At 42.9% G+C, this 20,959-nt stretch overlaps 1 protein-coding gene across 1 annotated transcript in view; it reads left to right on the plus strand.

Annotated features, from left to right (window-relative positions):
- The window catches only part of LOC116511229 (solute carrier family 15 member 5-like), a 31,916-nt gene extending 12,606 nt beyond the window's left edge, over positions 1-19,310 (plus strand). Inside the window, 3 exon segments of the mRNA XM_032221100.1 lie at positions 1,952-2,083; positions 17,304-17,412; positions 18,708-19,310. Of these exon segments, the coding sequence (XP_032076991.1) occupies positions 1,952-2,083; positions 17,304-17,412; positions 18,708-18,855 (389 nt within the window). The 3' untranslated portion in view covers positions 18,856-19,310.
- Positions 19,311-20,959: the final 1,649 nt, after the last annotated feature.

A 20,959-nucleotide genomic window follows, 5' to 3' on the forward strand; every position in this document is an offset into this window, starting at 1 on the left:
GAATAGAATAGAATAGAATAGAATTAAAACAGAAACAAATAATGGAATGGAATGGAATAGATTAGAATAGAATTAATACAGAAACAATGGAATGGAATGGAATGGAATATAATAGAATAGAATAGTATAGTATAGAATAGAATTAAAACACAAACAATGGAATGGAATGGAATAGATTAGAATAGAATTAATACAGAAACAATGGAATGGAATAGAATAGAATAGAATAGAATTAAAACAGAAACAAATAATGGAATGGAATGGATAGATTAGAATAGAATTAATACAGAAACAATGGAATGGAATGGAATGGAATGGAATAGAATAGAATTAAAACAGAAACAAATAATGGAATGGAATAGATTAGAATAGAATTAATACAGAAACAATGGAATGGAATGGAATATAATAGACTAGAATAGTATAGTATAGAATAGAATTAAAACACAAACAATGGAATGGAATGGAATAGATTATAATAGAATTAATACAGAAACAATGGAATGGAAGAATAGAATAGAATAGAATTAAAACAGAAACAAATAATGGAATGGAATGGAATAGATTAGAATAGAATTAATACAGAAACAATGGAATGGAATGGAATAGAATAGAATAGAATTAAAACAGAAACAAATAATGGAATGGAATAGATTAGAATAGAATTAATACAGAAACAATGGAATGGAATGGAATAGAATAGAATAGAATAGAATAGAATAGAATTCTTTCTTGGCCAAGTGTGATTGGACAAACAAGAAATTTGTCTTTGGCGCAAATGCTCTCAGTGTACATAAAAGACAAGATACATTCGTCAAGAATCATAAGGTACAATGGTAGTCATAGGGTACAAATAAGCAATCAGGAAACCATCGATATCAATATAAATCATAAGGATACAAGCAACGTCTTGCAGTCGTAAGATGGGACGCGATGGGTGATAGAAACGATGAGAGAAGGCTAATAGTGATAGTAAGGCAGTGAATGGTTTGACAGTGTTGAGGGAATTATTTGTTTAGCAGAGTGATGGCATTCGGGGAAAAACTGTTCTTGTGTCTAGTTGTCTTGGTGTGCATTGCCCTATAGCGTCATTTTGAGGGTAGGATTTTGAAACAATTTATGTCCAGGATGTGAGGGGTCTGTAGATATTTCCAAGGCCCACTTTTTTACTCCATGCAGTGTGCAGGTCCTCAATGGAAGGCAGGTTGGCAGTACTTGTTTTTTTCAGCAGTTCTGGTTATCCTCTTGAAGTCTGTGTCTGTCTTATTGGGTTGCAGAACCCAACCAGACAGTTATAGAGGTGCAGATGACAGACTCAATGATTCTTCTGGTAGAACTGTGTCAGCATCCTCCTTGGGCAGTTTCAGAGAACAGTTCCCTGCCACCAGCAGATGTTTGGTGCCAATAAGAAAGACCAAGCCAGCCTATCTACAAGACAAAAGATCTTCAGCTCCAGGATGATGGGATTATCCTTCAGGGCAAAGCCATTCAGCCACAATAGGAATTGCCCAACAAGCCCCTTCAAGCTGCATGGAGATTCCTGGGAAGGGCGGGGTGGAGTGGGCGTGGCCAGCCAGTCCTTGCAACAACCAGTGAAGCAGATGTAAAATTAGTATCCAGTTTGAACCGATCTGAACCGGCTGAATCAGGGGTGAAATTCAGCAAGTTCTGGAAATTTTAAGTAGTTCGGAGAACCGGCAAATATCACCTCTTGCTGACCCCAGACTGGGGTGGGAATGGAGATTTTGCAGTATCCTTCCCCTGCCAGGCCCACCAAGCCATGCCCACAGAACTGGTAGTAAAAAAAAATTGAATTTCATCACTGGGCTGAATCCCACTCCTGCTTCCTTCCCCTCTCCCAATCCACCTCCCTAACCACTGGTTTAGTCTGTCTCTCTCCATCCTCAGGATAGTAGTTCTTCATAATTATTTTTCCTCTTCCATTGCAAAGGTGTCTTCATCACATTCCGATTTCTGCCAGGCCAAATTCGTGGGGTTGCCATGCAAATCTTGACTTTCTTCAATGGAGCTGGTTGCATCATGGGTGCCTTCCTTATCCAAACAACTTACATTGGCTCACAAGGTAAAGCCCATAAATCTCCCATATATTTAGTCTCTGTCCTGATCTCACTATTCTTTTCTACTTTTTTTCCTATTGTTTTCTTACATGGGGGATTGCCCTTTAATGAATGCTAAGTGCTTCGTTATAAAGAAACAGATCAGTTCCCATTCGCTTGAGTTAGGAGCATATTGTCATGAGATCTTTTCGGGAGCTCTCTATGTGTCCAACTTTCTTTAGTTTCTGTTCCTATCCATTCTGCACGCGGTAATGGTTATCAGTCCCCATGCAAATATTTTGTAGCATTTATAGCAATAGCACTTAGACTTATAATTCCCCTTCACAGTGCTTTAAGCCCTCTCTATGCTCTTTAACGGGACGCAGTGGCTTAGTGGCTAAGATGCTGAGCTTGTTGATCAGAAAGGTCGGCAATTTGGCGGTTTGAATCCCTAATGCTGCATAACAGAGTGAGCTCTCGTTACTTGTCCCAGTTTCTGCCAACCTAGCAATTTGAAAGCATGCAAAAAAATGCAAGTATAAAAATAGGGACCACCTTTGGTGGGAAGGTAACAGCGTTCTGTGCGCCTTTGGCATTTAATCATGCTGGCCACATGACCATGGAGACGTCTTTGGACAGCGCTGGCTCTTTGGCTTTGAAACGGAGATGAGCATCGCCCCCTAGAGTTGGGAACAACTAGCACACATGTGTGAGGGAATCGTTACATTTTAAGCTGTTTACAGAGTCAACGTATTGCCCCCAACAATCTGAGTCCTTGTTTTACCGAGCATAGAAAAGATGGAAGGCTGAGTCAACTTTGAGCCGGTGAGAATCGAATTACTGACAGTCGGCAGAGTAGCTTGCAATACTGCATTCTAACCACTGAGCCACCACAGGTCCTGAACAATTTATGCTTGTATGATTTAACTGGAGCACAAACATGTCAAAATATTTCAAGTTCTGGTAGCGTTTTAGGACCGCCAAGACTCGCTTGCTTGAGAGATGGGCGACCATGTGAATGTGACGGGTAAATCATAAATAAAATTATCCTCTACGCCAGTGATGGCTAACCTTTTTCTGAAGGTGTGCCAAAAATGTGCATGCGCATACTATTGGGAGTGCACACGTACCCACTCACCTGTGCATGCGCGCGCAACCCCCCATGTCTGTGGGGGGGGGGGGAGTTTTCACCCTCCGAAGGCTTTCCTGAAGCCTGGGGAGGGCAAAAAACAGCCCAACCATTCAACCGGAAGTTCGGGACGAACTTCCAGTTGACCCATTTGATTGATGGCTGAGAGAGGGACTTGAACCTGGTTCTCCTTAGTGCTAGACAAGCACTTTAACCACTACACCGCATTGTCTGTGTTTGTAATCACCCCTTAATACTGCTCATCACCAAAGACCAACTCTCTCTCTCAAATCAAATTGGGAAAATGTTCAAAACCTTCCACATTATTTCTGTCCTCTCGCATTTTCCATCTCTTTTATCTTCTTCTACTGGCTGCCTAGCTGATTCTCCCCATTATGAAAGGAATAAGATTAATAATCATAGGATGACTATCAGATGTGAATGTTCAATAAAATTCCTACAATAATCTGTTGGTCATTCACAAAAAAAAATGTTTTCTGCAGCCAAACTAAGACAGGTGGTTTTTCCTTACTTCTTTTCTAAGTAGCTATTCTTATCGACCATTGACCTATTGACCATTGACATCCATTAGAAATGCGTAGCAAAGTCTAAGAACCTGCAATGAATTGATTTTTTTCATGATTAAGATAGGTCACTAATCTATGGCTGTATGCCTCATAATATAATGAATCATTCCAATTTTGAAAGGTAGAATAATTAATAGGAGCTGTTACAGAACTTTTTTTTTAAATTCTCCTCTGAAAATGAATTAAAAGCCCTTACATTACACTCCCAGAGCATAGGGTGGGCAGAAGGTTGTTTTTTTTAAAAATGCATTTCAGCTTTTTTTTTAAAAAAAATGTTTGTGCCAATATTTTTTCTGGAATGACTTGTATTAAGCACATAAGATGATCCATTTCTAAAATTGTTATAAATAATATAATCTCTTTAAGAGCAGATTGGGCAACCGGTTGTCTGAAATGGGATCTCCTGTTTGATCAGGGGTTGGAGTAGGACTTCCAAGGACATTTCCAACTCTGTTATTCTATTCTATTCTATTCTAAATATTGGATACACCCTTCAGTAAAGTTTGCAGTTATCGAGTTCATGAATTTCTATTCTATTCTATTCTATTCTATTCTGTTATTCTGTAATAATTTTAAAAGAACAGCATAGAATGAAGTCAAAACAAGAAATGAACACAAAATCGAACACAGCAAAAAATTCCAGTGGAATTTTTTTTTTTTTAAAAAAGCAAGCTTTTGTTTAAAATAGTCTGATTTATCCTAGAAAATCCTGAAATAAAATTTCAGATCAACGCAATTTAGATCATTGTTAAATGCAAATAGGAATAGAAACAAATATTCTTATTAAAGACACAGAGCTTGTCAGCTGAGCTTGTTATTGGCTTGTCAAAGAGGTGGTATTCAGCAGGTTCTGACCAGAACCAGTAGCGGAAATTTTGAGTAGTTCAGAGAACCGGCAAATACCACCTCTGACTGCACACACACACACACCCCAATGTATTTTCTGCCTCCCGAGTCCCAGCTGAAATGGGGATTTTGAAGTAAACTTCCCTTGGAGTGGAGAGGGAATGAAGATTTTACAGTATCCTTCCCCTGCCACGCCATCAGGCCACACCCACCAAACCATGCCACATGCACCAAGCCACACCTACAGAACAGTAATAAAAAAATTGAATCCCACCACTGCCTTGTCACCAATAAATGTGTATTGGTATGTCATAAAGGTTGTGGCCAAAACCTGGATCACCTCAATAGCAGTCAGTGAAAATACACTGAAGTTTAAAAAGATAAAGGATTTGGACAAAAATTAATAGATGTTTAAAGTCTTGAAGAGTTAAAATGTCTTCATCTGATATAGAAAGGATAGCACACTAATAATCTAAACCACACTATACAAACTATTCCACATTACTAGCAGTACGTGAAGATAATCTACAAATAAGTGTTGGTCCATGAAGGGTGTATATCCTTTTTTCAATTACCTCTTTCAGCTGTATAAGCCCACCTTTATTTTGTACAATTTAAGGGCAGTTGTAGAAAATCAAGCAGAGGTGGGGGTGGAGTCAAGAGTGGGATCAGCCTGGAATCATTACATTCTCACAAATGTTCTATCTCCAATCCCTCTTGACTTCTCTTGACCCTTATCTCTTGCTCATATAGTTAGTTGATGGAATCCTTTTGTATAGGCATGAGCAATACATCAGCTTGACTGGAACTTAACATGTGGTCTGCATTCTTCATACCTGACAGCAACGCACATAATGCGCCTGCCTATTTTCTCCGCAGCATCAACACTTCAAGGTAGTTTGGGCTGAGTAAGAGTGACTGGTCCGAAGTCATCCATTTAGATTGTGTGACTAACAGCAAAATAGAACGGCCATCCTCCTAGTTTGTACTGTGTTTCCCCTAAAATAGGACCCACCCCAAAAAGAAGCCCTATCATTTTTTGAATGCATGCGCTCAAATTAAGCCCTACTCCCAAAATGAGCGCTAATTAAGACCCCACCCACCCCGAGGTGCAGGTGCTGGGGCGAGGCGCACAGGTAAAAAATAAGCCAGGGTAGGGATGGGAGTGTGGACTGCCTTACTTACCAGGCCTCGCACACCCAGAGGTGGGTTCCTACCAGTTCGCACCAGTTCGGTAGAACCGGTTCGTCAAATCTACCGAACCGGTTAGAAGAGGTTCCACCAGAAAGCAGGCCACACCTACAGAAGAGGTTCAAAATTTTGGAAACCCACACTTACACACACACACACACACACACACACACACACACAGACTGATTCACACAGAGAGAGAAAGAGAAAGGAAGGAAGGAAGAAAGAAAGAAAAAAAAAGAAAAAAGAAAGAAAAGTGAGAGAGATGAAAGAAAAAAGGAAAGAGACAGAGAGACAAAAGGAAGGAAAGAGAGAGAGAGAGAGAGAGAGAGAGAGAGAGAGGGAGAGAGAGAACACATGGCCGGCAAGCCACTCCACCAGGTCACATGGCCAGCAAGCCACTCCCACAAAGGAGGCCACACCCACAGAGTAGGTTCGAAAAATTTTTGAAACCCACCACTGCGCACACCCCAACACTAGTAATGGTATTGTATTCTCTTCACCACCAGTTCAATAGCAGGAGCACGTCCTGGACATGAGTGATGACATCAGGGTGGGTGGGCGGAGCTTGTGCTGTCACCACAACCGGTTCGCCCGAACCAGTGCAAACCGGCAGCATACTACCTCTGGCTGACACCGGCCTGGCCTTCTTCTGCAGCCCACTTCTTCTGTGGCTGCTTGCCACCACTTGCACATATTACCCCAGCTTCCATTTTGCCATCAGAGCCTTCCGGAAAACCCTCTACAGCCAATAACAGAGCTCCGAATCTGGACCCGGTCTTATTTTCGGAGAAACACAGTAGCTTCTCAAGCAGACAATCCTGCTTGAAGAAAAAGCTTTTGTTTTGTTTTGTTTTGCAATTTGTGTAAATCAATTAAGGAGAGGAAATGTCTTTCTTTCCTAAATATATGCCTGTTTTGCATAACATATTCTACTTTTCACATAATAAGAGACACTACTGTCATCTTCTGGAGCTTTGTCTCTGCCGAAATTCTTATGCGAAATTCTGGAAGTTGTTCACCGTCAAGTTGCAATTACAACATAACTTCGTCAACCGTTGTAAGAATAAGAAATTTTTCAATTTTTTTTTAAAAGAAAAGGGTGTGTGTGGAATCTAGATTCTGTGCTTGAGAGAGGATTCTGTGATTTTAAAATACATGTACATAAATGAGATCTCATTTTCTGTTTAAAGTGTTCTCTCTTTAAAATGTTTTCAGCCATGACAGCAACGAGAGGTATTTTGATTTCATTCACCTAATTTTTTCTCATATATTTATGGTTAGTATTAATTTCTCTAAAGTACAGGGCATACTCAACTTGTGACTGATTGCTCAGTGACCATTCAAAATTCCAATAGATTTATCTCTGGGGGTTACTTATGACCCAAATTTAAAATGCTGATGGTCATCCCCCCCAAAAAACACATAGTCATGTGATCCAGGGGTAGGTTCTGCCCGGCACTACTGCCAGTTTGCTCGTGTGCATGCTTTGTGCTTGCGCGCACGCGCAGTGCAATTAAAATTGTTCTGAGCATATGCAGAACTGAAAAACAAGATGGCGGCACCAACGGCGCTGACCAGGGAACTGGTTTGGGAGTGTGGCAGGCCTGGGTTCCAGCGATCCAGGCCGCCAAATCACTACTGGTTCAGCCGAACCGGTCCGAACTGGTAGGAACTCACCAGTGGTGGGTTGCAGGTAGTACGCCCTGGTACGGGTGTACTGGAGCCTGCCCGGAGCACCGGGTACCTCTCCGGTACAGTGTTCCGGAGGGCCTACCTGCCCGCGCTCCTTATCTGTCTTTAAAGTCTTTGGCGCTTCCGTGCACACGCATGGCACGTACAATGCCTGCGCGACACTCTGCCAAGCAGCTGGAGCATTGCGGAGGAATCGCTGGACAGCAAGACAGCGCGTGTCCACGTGGAACTCAGCACTGGAACCCACCACTGATGTGATCTCACTTCAAATCTTCACTGACTTGAGGCCCTTTTACAGCATTCTGCAGCTACATGATCATATTTTCTTCATGGTATTGGACCTGGGTACTTGAGAGACCGCCTGCTGCCAATTACCTCCACTAGACCGATTAGATCCCACAGATTAGGCCTCCTCCGAATTCCATCCGCCGGCCAGTGTCGACTGGCGACTACCCGGAGGAGAGCCTTCTCTGTGGCTGCTCCGACCCTCTGGAACGAACTCCCCGTGGAGATTCGAACCCTCACCACCCTCCAGGCCTTCCGCAAAGCCCTTAAAACCTGGCTGTTCCGACAGGCCTGGGGCTAAAGAATTGTTGCCCCCGTCTCGAATGGTATGACTGTTGTGTGTTTTAAATTATGCATTGTTTTCTGTCCTTTTAATTTTTTGTTTGTATCCCCCTTCCCTGGTTTGAGTTGTGAGCCGCCCTGAGTCCCCTTCGGGGGAAAAGGGCGGCATATAAATAAAATAAACATTCAACATACATTCAACATTTTATGATGGTTTTGCTGAAAACCAGAATTTACCTCAGGTTTTTGGCAAACCCGCACCCAGAGCAAATGATTGATTTCTTCACAACCACGGCATTCGCTTAACAACTGTGGATTCACTTAACGGCAGTTGCAAAACAAGGTCATAAAGTGCCCCTTTATGACCAACATGATCTAGGGCCATGATGGGTAGGCTCCATTATGGTCCTAACTTGAGGATTGCCTATAGAACAAATGTGCCACAGTCTTCCTACAGAAAAGACAACTATTCTACCCAGGAGCTACCTCGATATACTTTTCAAAAAAAAATTTATCGGTGCTCACTTTATAGCGTGTGTGTGTGTGTGTGTGAGAGAGAGAGAGAGAGAGAGAGAGAGAGAAACAGAGACAGAGAGAGACAGAGACAATCACATTTGAGAAATGGGCATAGATTAGGGATGGGCAATTTTTCAAACCAAGATCTGTGAGACAATGATGACATAAGTAGCAAGCATGTAATCTTTGCCTCCTTTTTGTGGGAGCGGGCGAGCAAAACAAAATATAGGCAGTTCTCGGTGTACGACTGCAAATGAGCCCAAAAACATTCGTTAAGTGAATTTTGCCTTTTTTACGAGCTTTCTTGCAACAGTTGTTAAATGAATCACTGCAGTTGTTAAGTTAGTAACAAGGTTGTTAAATGAATCTGGTTTCCCCGTTGACTTTGCTTATCAGAAGGTTGCAAAAGAGGATCGCATGACCCCGGGTGACCGTGGGGTTACTGCAGAGGTGGGTTCCTACCGGTTTGCACTGGTTCAGTGGAACCGGTAGTGGAAATGGTGACTGGGTCTCCGAACCGGTAGGGATGGCATGCTCGCCACACACCCCAAACCGGTTTCCCCGGTTGGTCCAACACCGTTTTTTTTATGTTTTGCACATGCGCAGACCTATTTATAGGCAACTGCACATGCGTGCGCACTGAACCAGCAGTAATGCTGGATGAAACGTACCCCTGGGTTGCTGCAAGAGTCATAAGCTTGAAAAATGGTCATAAGTTGCTTTTTTCAATGACGACGTAACTTCAAACAGTCGCTAAAAGAGCAGTTGTAAGTCAAAGGTTATCTGTAGTAAATTGTTCTGCCCATAACTCGCAATGTGATCTTGGGCTGCTTTGATGGGCCATAAAATGGCGTCTTGGGCCTTGTGTAGCCTACAGATATCCACCTCCAGAATATAGTTAGAATTGTCAACGTTTCGGCTTCTTCCTTTAAATAAAAAAAAAGATGTTCTATGTAGTAAACAATTGGTATAGTTACTCTCCCTCCCCGAAGACTATTTATCTTCATTTTACTTTGGCTGCAGTGAGCTAGTCACATTTAGGAAATCAAGGTTGCCACGGATTTGATTTATTTATTTTTTAGATTTATGGGCTGACAAATCAAAAAGACTGGAGGTGGGATTACAAAGCTCCAGTAAAAACAACATAAAGGATAACGATATCAACCTTTTCACCTTAGCATAGCAGTGAAAGTTGACCCAGGTTAACAATATTACTGGAGCTTCAGTTTCTCCTTTTCTTCCCCCCACTCAATTTTTGGAATCCTTCATGGCGATGTGAAAAAAAAATCCTGTCATCGCCTAAAAGAATCGTCAGCTCGTTCCTTAAAGCTGCTGCGGAAACCTGATAGAGCAAAAGTTGCTATGGTTAAAAGCGGTCAATAAATTATCGCAAAACTCCTTCTCCAAGGAGCCCCAAGTGTAATTGAGATGATCAGATTAGTTCTATTGTTGTCAAAGAAAACTTGATTAACCATCCCATGTGGTCCCCAGGAGTAGAGTGCAATTTGAGGCAGTATTTTACCTTAACTCTCAGCTTAGTGACAATGCGTGGATTATATTTATATTCAGAGTTTTTAGGTGAAGCAGAGGTGAAGTCTATAGCAATGGTGGCTAACCTTTTTCGAAACAGGAACGCCCGCGCCGGAGCACCGAAACCCGGAAGAGAATAGCTGACCACTTGCTTGCCATTGCTAGCTGCACTTCTGGGTTCCGTCACGCACATGCGTGAAGACCAACTGGACATGGGCATGACGGAACTCGGAAGAGATCAGCTGGCCGCAGGCACATGCACACAATGGAACCCGGAAGTGCAGCTGGTGACGGCACCCGTGCTACCCCTGGCATGCATGCCATAGGTTTGCCATCATGGGTCTTTAGCCTTGTTTTTATGAATGGACCTGTTATTTTAAATTCTCTTCTCTGTTGTGGTGAATGTGAGTCTTCCATTAAGGGCAGGGGTGTGGGAATATCTTGGTATCTTACAGGTAGGCCTCATTTAGTGACTACCTCATTTAGCAACCATTTGCAATACTAACGGGGTGTGGGTGTGTGAAAAAGTGACTTGATGACCAATCCTTGCATTTAAGACCTTTGGATAGCTATATAAACGTGCTTAATAAATAAACCAAAGGAAAGTGATTGCTTCACTTAACGGTATTAAATAGCTTTTATTTTTTGCTTTTTTTTATTATTATTATTAAACACTTATAGGCCGCCCTTTTCCCTGAGGGGACTCAGGGCGGCTTACAATAATGAGGGAGGGGAGTGCAAGACAAGACATAAAAGAAAATGTGAGTAAAAATAATTAACAATAAAAGCACAACATTCACTCGGCATTCGGGCAGGGAGAGAGTAAAGTCCTATCCCCAGGCCTGACGGGATAGCCAGATCTTAAGGGCCGTGCGGAAGGCCTGGACGGTGGTGAGGGTGCGGATCTCCACGGGGAGATTGTTCCATAGCGTCGGAGCTGCAACTGAGAAGGCTCTCCTCCGCGTAGTCGCCAGTCGGCACTGACTGGCGGATGGAATTCGGAGGAGGCCTACCCTGTGCGACCTGATGGGACGCAGGGAGGTAATTGGCAGAAGGCGGTCTCTCAAATAGTCAGACCCACTACCATGGAGCGCTTTGTGGATGGTAAGTAGGACCTTGAAGTGCACCCGGAGATCAACAGGTAGCCAGCACAGCTCATGGAGGATCGGTGTTATGTGGGCGAACCGCGGTGCGCCCACGATCACTCAGACAATCATTTGTCTGAGTGAGTGATTGCATTCTGGGGTCCTAACCCATAAAAAAGTTAACCATGTTTTAGTCCTGGTGAAATTAACAAGAAAACGTAGATGGAACTATTTTGTATCCCATTATTTTTCAAATCAATTTGACCAGTATGAATTTTGTATTGAGATTTTAGTACAGAAACAAATTTCACCAATGCTATATCATGCTTTTATGCATAGAGAAGAACTTCCTTTCAATCTGATTTCTAAGAAGTGGTTCTAATTTATAACAGTCTGGCCCATTTATTGGCCCTGAATTAATTTTGAATCCAAATATTCCAGTCCCCACATAGGGACAGAAGTTAGAAGTTCCAATACTTAAACCAGGTTTCTTAACTTAAAGAGGTGTGGACTTTAACTCCCAGAATTCCCTTGCCAGCATGGGATTCTGGGAGTTGAAGTTCAGATATCTTCAAGTTGCTAAGGTTGAGAAACATGTAATCATTATTTGCAATCAGCGTGGGATTCAATTTTTTTTACTACAGATTCTGTGGGCGTGGCTTTGTGGGGCATGGCTTTGTGGGCATGGCAGGGGAAGGATACTGCAAAATCCCCATTCCCTCCCCACCCCACTAACCTGCTTTCCAGCTTTGTTCTCCTGTTCAGGGCAACAAAAGAAGATCAGCTGGGAGGTAGTGGGGGGCAGGGCCAGCCTACTTGCCGGTTCTCCGAACTACTCAAAATTTCCGCTAACAGTTCTCCAGAACCTGTCAGAACTGGCTGACTACCACCTCTGATTTGCATCCAGTAGTAGCATCTTGTTCATCCAGAGTTGTGTTATACTAGCACAAGTGGATAAGATATTCACTTAGAGGCTTAAGTGAGACTAATCGCTTTTTAAAAATCACATCTCTGAAAGATAGTGTGAATATGATAAAATAAGACTTTTTTAGAAGTTTGACGAGTGCAAACAGATGACAAGTGACAGTGATATTTTCAGTACACATTGAGGAAGCTGGTTACGAAAGACTCTTGTGCATCCCTTGACATTTTAATGAGATATATAATGCATCTTATTCCCACCATCCCTCGTCGTTGTTTCACTCACTCACTCACACACATACACACAGTTATAGAAGTAACTTTTCCCAAAGTTGTGGTGTGAACTCATATACTGTGATTTGGATTGGTTGCTAAGAGTGAAGGAATTTGGTCTGAAGCAATTCATTATTGTATAGATAACAACCTGAAGCCACAGCTTCTAGTTCTTTAGCTGGTGTTGGCCTTCATACACACTGACTTCTTCCCAACAACCTAAATGTTGAAATATATTATTAATACTAGCTGGATACCTCTGCTTCGCGACGAAACTATCGTGATCAGGCAATGCAGGAGAAATCTGGCTCACTCCGGTTCAATTCGTTGGCTCAGTCGTGGTCGGTGTTTGAAACACATAAGGGAATAGCGCTCCCGCCGCCTTGAGTCCGGAAGTAGTTCCATAGGTGGAAGGCGTAGACATTTTGATGAGGTACTGACATTTAGTACTGTAAGAAGCCCCAGACAGCTCCTGAGTGAAGGAGTGCAATATCTGCCAGTTTGAGGTAACAGAATGTGAGGCAACTGGCGGTTGGAACAGAGTTCTTTTCAGGTGGGGAGGGGGAGTAGAACTACTTAGCATCAGAGCCTGTTAATTACTGTATAATGATCTGATGGTCATTTCAAAAAATGCTTTCTTAACAAGCGCTTAGAAACCAAGAGGAACATACATACCAAATTTCAAGTTTGTAGGCTTTACAGTTCTGGAGATTTTGTGATGAGTGAGTGTGGTTCTTGGTTTTTATATAGGATATACTGTATATAGATGATTCCTTCTAATTCACATGGTAGTGGAATTTTACTAGTTCCTCATAAAAGCCTAGCCCAGAGCTTTCTTCCAGTATATCATGATAGTGGTAATTGAGAGGTGGGATGTCTATTCTCAGTTATCCAGATCGTGGTTGTCCCAAAGATGCTTTTTCAAAAGGCAACTGGACTTCCTTGGTTTTTTTCCCCAATAAAGGCGTTTCGCTTCTCATCCAAGAAGCTTCTTCAGTTCAGTTCATTCGCGGTCTATTTTGCAAAGCACGTATGATAAAAAGAACCCAATTAGTTAAGAGTAAATGAGTTAATATTAAGTTAATATTAAATAATAAACATTAATATTATTAAACTTTAATGGTATCCCTAACCTTAAATTATTAAATTTAATATTCATAAATTAATATTAGTTAATAGGAAATTAACAATGAGAAGACAGATGCTTAAGCATCCAAAAAGGCATATAAAACTTAGAGGCTTTGATAAGGAAGACTGAATTTTTGAGGTTTTTAGACTTAAGGAAAAAGATAAAAAAAGAATGATTTCACTGTAGGCAGTCTTAAACTAAAGGGGGAAATTTAAGACTATAAATCTAACAATCTGTGGAAAGTAGAGCCAAGGAATAAAAAGAAAGTGGCTTGTTTGAGAGCTGTGCTTATACAATGCCTCTAGGATTCAAGTGGATAAATGCTGAAAGAATTGAGGCTGCTGGAGCTAAATCTCCACCAGAAGCGTGAGCGAGAGACTCAAAAATGCACAGTAGTCCTTGATTTACATCCATTCATTAAATGACCATTCAAAGTTAAAACAGCAGCACTGTAAAAAAAGAATGATTAATGACCATTTTTCACATTTAGAATGAGCCGCGGTAGCGCAGTGGTTAGAGTGCAGTACTGCAGCAAAGATGGGTTGTTCCCGGATCGGGTGAACCGGTAGTGACAGTGGCGGGAGGCTCTGCCCACCCTCCACCCACCCACCCAGAGGCTTTTGCGCATGTGCAGAACTGTCACCCGCGAGCGCAAGCGAGCACGAATGAATCGGTAGTGTTGGGATTTGCAACCCACCTCTGTACTGCAGGCTACTTCTACTGACTGCCAACTGACTGCAATTTGGCAGTTCAAATCTCACTAGGCCAGTGGTGGGTTCCGGATCCTGGTGCAACCGGTACGGCGCAACACGGTACGGCATTCATCACATGAACGCACACAGTGTGCACACTTGCAGCATGCACCTGTGTCTTTACCTCTTGAAATGCCTCTGCGAGCCTCTGTGACATTCCAGCTGCTCGGCGGAGCGCTGCACAGGTGCTATGCGCTCCATGCGCAGAATCCCCAAAGACCTCAAATACAGGTAAGGAACTCGGGCGAGTGGGCCTTCCAGAGTATTGTACCGGAACGGTTCTTGGTGCTCCAGGCAGGCATCGGTATGCCCGTACTGGGGCATACCACCTGCAACCCACCATTGCACCAGGCTCAAGGTTGACTCAGCCTTCCCTCCTTCCAAGGTGGATAAAATGAGGACCCAAATTGTTGGGGGCAATAGGCTGACTCTGTAAACCACTTAGAGAAGTCTGTAAAAGCACAATGGAGTGGTATATAAGTCTAAGTGCCATTGCTACGAGCATTGCAGCATCCCCTACAGACGCTTGGCAACTGGCTCATATTTATGACGGTTGTGGTGTCCCAGGGTCACGCGATCCCCTTTTGCGAACTTCTGATAAGCGAAGCCAATAGGGAAGGCAGATTGGTACTCACTTGGCAACTGCAGTGATTCACTTAACAACGGTGGCAACAAAGGTCGTAAAACAGGGTAAAACTCATTTAAGAACTGTCTCGCTTAGCAACAAAGCAAACTTTGGGCTCAAAGTTTGCAAATTGAGGACTACTTGCACGTGAAATCCCTTCCCTCCCCCCAAAAAGGGGGTCTCTGATTTCATTTGGCTCTGATTCCACCCATCATATATGGGTAGACCTCGTACAGAGGACCCCAAACAGAGCCAAAATTTCCATTGCTAAACAAGGGAGGTCCAAAGCATGAATGACAATGAAGGAAGCATCTCAGAAAGGACCCAATTTAATTTTCTGGAATTTAAAGGTAGGAAGGTGAGAAGCATTTTCAGACCTGCAAGATTCCGTTACTGTAACTTTTACCAGAAAAGTAGGATTAGTAGCATTATATTAATGATTTTAAGGAGCGTTGAGCTTAGACAACGAAAGGAAATAGAAGTTCAGAGCCCAGTTGCTCTCCATCCCTCTTCGGCTTCTACTGGTCAGTAGGTTTACACTGCAGAAACCTCACTTGTGCAAGTTGAATCTTAGCGGTTGGTTGGTTGGTTGGTTGGTTGGTTGATTGATTGGTTGATTGATTTGTTTGTTTGTTTGTTTGTTTATGGAAATCTATATTGCCGCCTATCCGCACATGGCGACTCGAGCCGGCTTACAGGAATATAAAACTCTCATCTAAAAAACAATAAAACTACTACTAATAAAACTAATAAAAGAAAATAATCACATAATAAATTAATAAAATAGCATCATAACTTTATTCTGCAGATCTTCTAACTAGAGCCGGGATGGCGAATCTATGGCTGGCGTGCCAGAGGTGGCACGCAGAGCCCTCTCTGTGGGCACATGCGCCCTCGCCAGCTGCTCTTCTGGTTTCTGGCATACGCATGCGTGCCGGCCAGCTGGTCTTTGCGCATGCCAGAGCGCCGGAAACCCACAGAACAGGAGCATGCGCACTGGCAACCTGGTCCTTGGGTTTCTGGCACTCGGGTGCGTGTGAAGTCCAGCTGGCCAGCGCATATGCACAAGCCAGAAACCCAAAACCCAGCTGGTCTTCAGGTTTCTGGTGCATGTGTGCGTGCACATTCCAGTTTGGGTGCTCCGTGCTGAAAAGGTTGGCCATCACTGAACTAGAGGGTTAAGATGCACTGATAGGTCAAGGAGAATTAAGATGTTTAAGTGGAGAAAGAGAAGTGGAAGAAGATAGGAGGGAGAAAGGATGGGCTGATGTTTAATCAAACCACGAATGGATATTTTCTAAAGCAGGAGTCCCAAACCCCTGGTTCATGGACCAGCACCCGTCTGCGTCATGTCAGCAACAAGAGAAGCCCCATCCACGGGAGGCAGGCAGCATGCAAAACCAACCCGCCCTTCCAATCCGCGGAAAAACCTTTCTCCACAGAACCAGTCCCTGATGCTCAAAAAGACCGCAGCTAGACTGCGGGTGGCGCAATACTGGAAGAAGGAAGATTTGCCTACTATTCAAGAATGGACATTGAAAGTAACAAACTTAGCAGAGATGGCTAAAATATCAGCATATCTCAAGGACCATTCAAACGAGAGATATAAACTGGAGTGGAGAAGATTGATTGACTATACTCAAAATAAATATGGGACTAAGAAATTCCAGATAGCTTATGACTAAAGAAACAAGGAATGATATGATTTGTTTAGAGCTAGCCTAGCAAGGAGGAGTTAAAGCCCAAATGAAAGATGATATTATTATTTTTTTTAAGTTTATTTTAGAATGTTTTTGTTAAAGATGTATACCCTGTATTGGTTCTGGGAAGTCGGGGGGGGGGAGGTTGGGGGGGGTTGGGGGGAGGGAAGTAAATATTTGTAAGTTTTTTTTTCAAAATTTTCATTAAAAAAAAAGATTGGGGGCCACTGTGCTGAAGCTAAAATGGGCAGCATGGGATGTTTCCACAGTTGGCAGAACTCGGTTCCTTTTTCTTGAATTGTGGCATGATGTAGGCACATTAAGGTTCCCGGAGGTTTAATAAATCTGTGTTACTGTTTTAAGGTGCTTGTTTCTTTTTTTAAGAGAGAGGGAGGGAAATGGACTATTGAAAATTGCCACGTTGCTGCTGAATTTGGCAGGGCCATCCTAAGGAGCTTTAAGAATGTCAAAAATGAATTTGGGGGGGGGGGGGACTCATGAAGGCTCTCAGCTGCCCACTACATCTTAGACTAAGAAGGCAATCATACAGAAACTGACCCATAATCCATAACAGAACAATAATTCTGCAGTTATGAGACTGGGCCAGAAAACCCCATTGCAAGCAGAGTTTGGCAATCCTTTCCTTGTATTTTGGATTTTTCACTTAATTTATGTATATTTCTTTCCCCCATCCTTCTAGGTGAGTGGTTTCCAAACGTTCTAAATGAGGGTAAATTTGAGAGATTTTTCTTCTTCTTGGCCTCATTAATGATTGTGAACATTTTAGGCTTCTGGACCATTTCACACAAGTAAGTCCTTAGCTTTTCAGCTCTTGGTATCTTAATCTTTTATAGAACAAATAAATAAATTGAAGAAATATCCTCCTACGGTGACTTTAAATGGTTCCTGTGCAGATATCAGCTAGTAAATCTGAGATAACAGGTAGTCCTTGACTTATGACCACAATTGATACCGTTGTTAAGGGAGCTTTGCCCCATTTCATGACCTTTTCTGCCAGAGTTGTTAAGGGAATCACTGCAGTTGTTAAGTTAGTAACCCGCTTAATTGAATCTGGCTTCCCCATTGACTTCGCTGGTCAGAAAGGCTCAAAAGGGGGCCACGTGACCCACCCACCCTCCAGGACACTGCAATGGTCATAAATATGAATCAGTTGCCATGCATCCAAATTTTGATCATGGGACCATGAGGAGGCTGAATGGTTGTAAGTGTGAAAACAGGTCATGAGTCACTTTTTTCCAGTGGCGTTGTAATTTTGAACAGTAATTTTTGGTTTCTTGTTCATAAAATATTCTTCCATGGTCTAGAAACTGCGGAGTCTGATGGTGTGGGGTTCCTTGCTTAGCTTTCGGAAGTGAAACTTTCTCAAAAAAGGGTAGTTCTATCAGAAATGAGGCTTACATTGGAAAAACATAAAGTTGTCCAGGCTGGTTCAGGGGTGGGCTGCTGGGGGTTTGGGAAAACCTCTAGTTAATATTCTGTGCAGTTTGGAGAACTCCCAAATCCCACCCCTGGCTGGCCACGCCCACCCATCCCCTTCCGGGAATCCCCATGCAGCCCATTTTGGATGCAGGTAAGTGCAGGGCGCATGCAGAGGCTCGAGGAGGGTGAAAAACGGACTAACCAGAAGTTTGGGAAGGCTGGAAATGGGCCCATTTACGGCCTCTGGAGCCGGGGGAGGCCATTTTCACCCTCCCGGAGGCTCGAAAAAAACCTCCGGAGCCCGGGCAGGGCATAAATGCCACACACCCTCCGCCATTGTGCAGGAGGCCGACTAGGCCACGCCCACCATGGCCATGCCCACCCAGCAACCGGGCAGAGAACCGCTTGCTAAAAACTTTGAACCCTACCTCTGCTGGGGGTTGATAGGTGACTTCACCTCCCACTCCTAAACCTTCTTTTGACAGACAACTTTATCCTTCTATAAAAAGAATCTGGCCAAGGATGACATCCTTGTTTTGATTTAGCAACTCTCCCTTTCTCTTTGATTCCCCCGCCCTTCCTTATATTAGACTTCGAAGACCTTAAGCATATCCTTATGTTTTATAGCACTGCAAAAGAGGTTTAATTTATTTTTGCTTTGCAGATATAATAATCTCCAGGAAGACTACGATGAAGGATTCAGAGGGAGCCTTCTTCAGGAGCAGCTTTTACAGCATGAGAAATCACTTAAATTTTATGATAGCATCCTAGTTTGCCCCTCTTCCTTATCCCGGATGGAAACTCTCCTGTGAACTTACCCTCTGAAAACGACCGGCTGAGAACTTGATCTACTCTGTCTTCAGACTATTGCCTGTCAGATTTTAATGATGTGTTCCTTCCTTTGTTTATGGATTGACTTAGCAATAGGGGATCGTAGTTTGTCTTTTTCATGTCTGCTTCTCCCTGTGAAAATTAATTCTATAAGTTCAGGACTTAACACCTGAATGATTCTAAATCCATGCATCTCATTCGCTTTCCTATCGCCGAGAGCCTCATGGGTGACAAAGCCTTTCAAATAAGGCACCTTGATATATTTTTTTTCTAATCTCATGCTCCATATCTAGTACAGCTACCAGATTTGGTTTGCAAAAATCCACATGTTGGCATCACAGCGTTACAGTTGTCTTCTTTCTCTCTGCTGCCATATAGTGGTCATCTGGATTTTTGCAGGTTGTGCTTGGTAGCTCCGTATATAGAGCATGGGTGGGGAGCTATGGCCCCTTTTATGATTTGTGGACTTCAAATCCCAGAATTTCTGAACCAGCCTCTGGAATTTTGGGAGTTGAAGTCCACAAGTCATAAAATGGGGCTATAGCTCCACACGCCTGATGTAGAGATATATCTCTCTCTAAAGGAAAAGTTGTACAGTCGGAGTTATTTGAAACTTTATTAGATCCAATGTCATTTTAGAATGAACTCGTAAGATTTCTTATAACTCTCACTGTACAACTTTCCCCTCGAAAGACTATTTTTTGAGGACAGATATAGCACTTAATGAAGGGAAAAGAGAAGACAGCCACTTCTGGATTCCTGGAGCAGAAGGAGAAGAGTCTTATTCCCTTTGTATATATTCCATCAGCCTGGAATGTATCAATATCTCAGTCCATCTCAGAGTGACAAAGGCAAAAAAAAAGATGTATATCCAGCTAATGTTCAAGTAAATAAGTGTTTAATTAATACACTAGTACAGTGGTTCCCAAACTTGGCAACTTTAAGACTTGTGGACTGGCTGGAGAATTCTGGGAGTTGAAGTCCACAAGTCTTAAAGTTGCCAAGTTTGGGAACCACTGCACTAGTACATTCTCATCAGTGGTGGGATTCCAAATATTTTCCTACTGGTTCTATGGGGCGCACTTTGCACCTGTGCCTAATGCACACTTTCCACCCGCACATACACCACTCAAAGAATTCCCAGGTGAGCTGAGCTGTTTTTTATTTAGCTCAGTTGAGGCGCAACAATCCGCTCTGCCGCACGAAGCTAAAAATCAAGGGAATATAAGACAGGGAACGATGGGGGTGGGAGGGCCAAGCCAACCAGAGGTGGTATTTGCTGGTTCTCCAAGCTACACAAAGTTTCTGCTACCGGTTCGCCCGAACCAGCACGAACCGGCTGAATACCAACTCTGATTCTCACGAGTTATTTACAAGAACCAAGTCCGGCTAATGCATGAAATCTTTGAAAGATCTTTTCTAAAGCTCAACAGTTTTGCTTTGGATGGCACTCTGAGGAAATCGCGAGGATCCCAAGGTTTCTAATCCAGCTACGACCTACAGCTTTTATGCTTCTCCTGAACTTTGGGGTCTACCCTTAATGTTAACATCTTGGCTTTGATTCTTGGGCTGACGTTAAACTCTGCCTGCTACTAGATTCTCTGTTCAAACTCTATGAATTCATCTTATGCTGCTTACCGATTTGGCTGCTAGTGATTGAACACCTGCATATTTGCAATCGTTCCTGACTCACCTGGCAGCCACCTGCTGGATAAAAAGCAAGAAAATTGACCATGAACAATGGTTGTCAGCAGTGTGCAGCAACAAGTGTGGAATAATGTATGGAACGATTTAGCTTGAGACTCCAAATTTAGCACTTAGCCATTCTTTGTTTGCTGACGTCAAGTTTAGCCATAAGGAGAGGAGAATGTATTTGTACTAGCAAAGCAGCAGGGAGGAGAAAGGGTTACTAGGTCTGGGCTGTAAACCCTTCCCCTTTCAGTAAATTGTGATGAAGACATGAGCTTTACCACCAACAATATACTGTGAACAATCCTTGTTTGTCATGTATTCTTTATTGGTTTGCTTGTTTCTTTCATGGGTAACTAAAGTTCTGGTAACTTTCAACAAAGTTGCTTCTGATAA

The sequence above is a fragment of the Thamnophis elegans genome, chromosome 7, assembly GCF_009769535.1.
Source record: "Thamnophis elegans isolate rThaEle1 chromosome 7, rThaEle1.pri, whole genome shotgun sequence".
In the NCBI taxonomy this organism is placed as follows: Eukaryota; Metazoa; Chordata; class Lepidosauria; order Squamata; family Colubridae; genus Thamnophis; species Thamnophis elegans.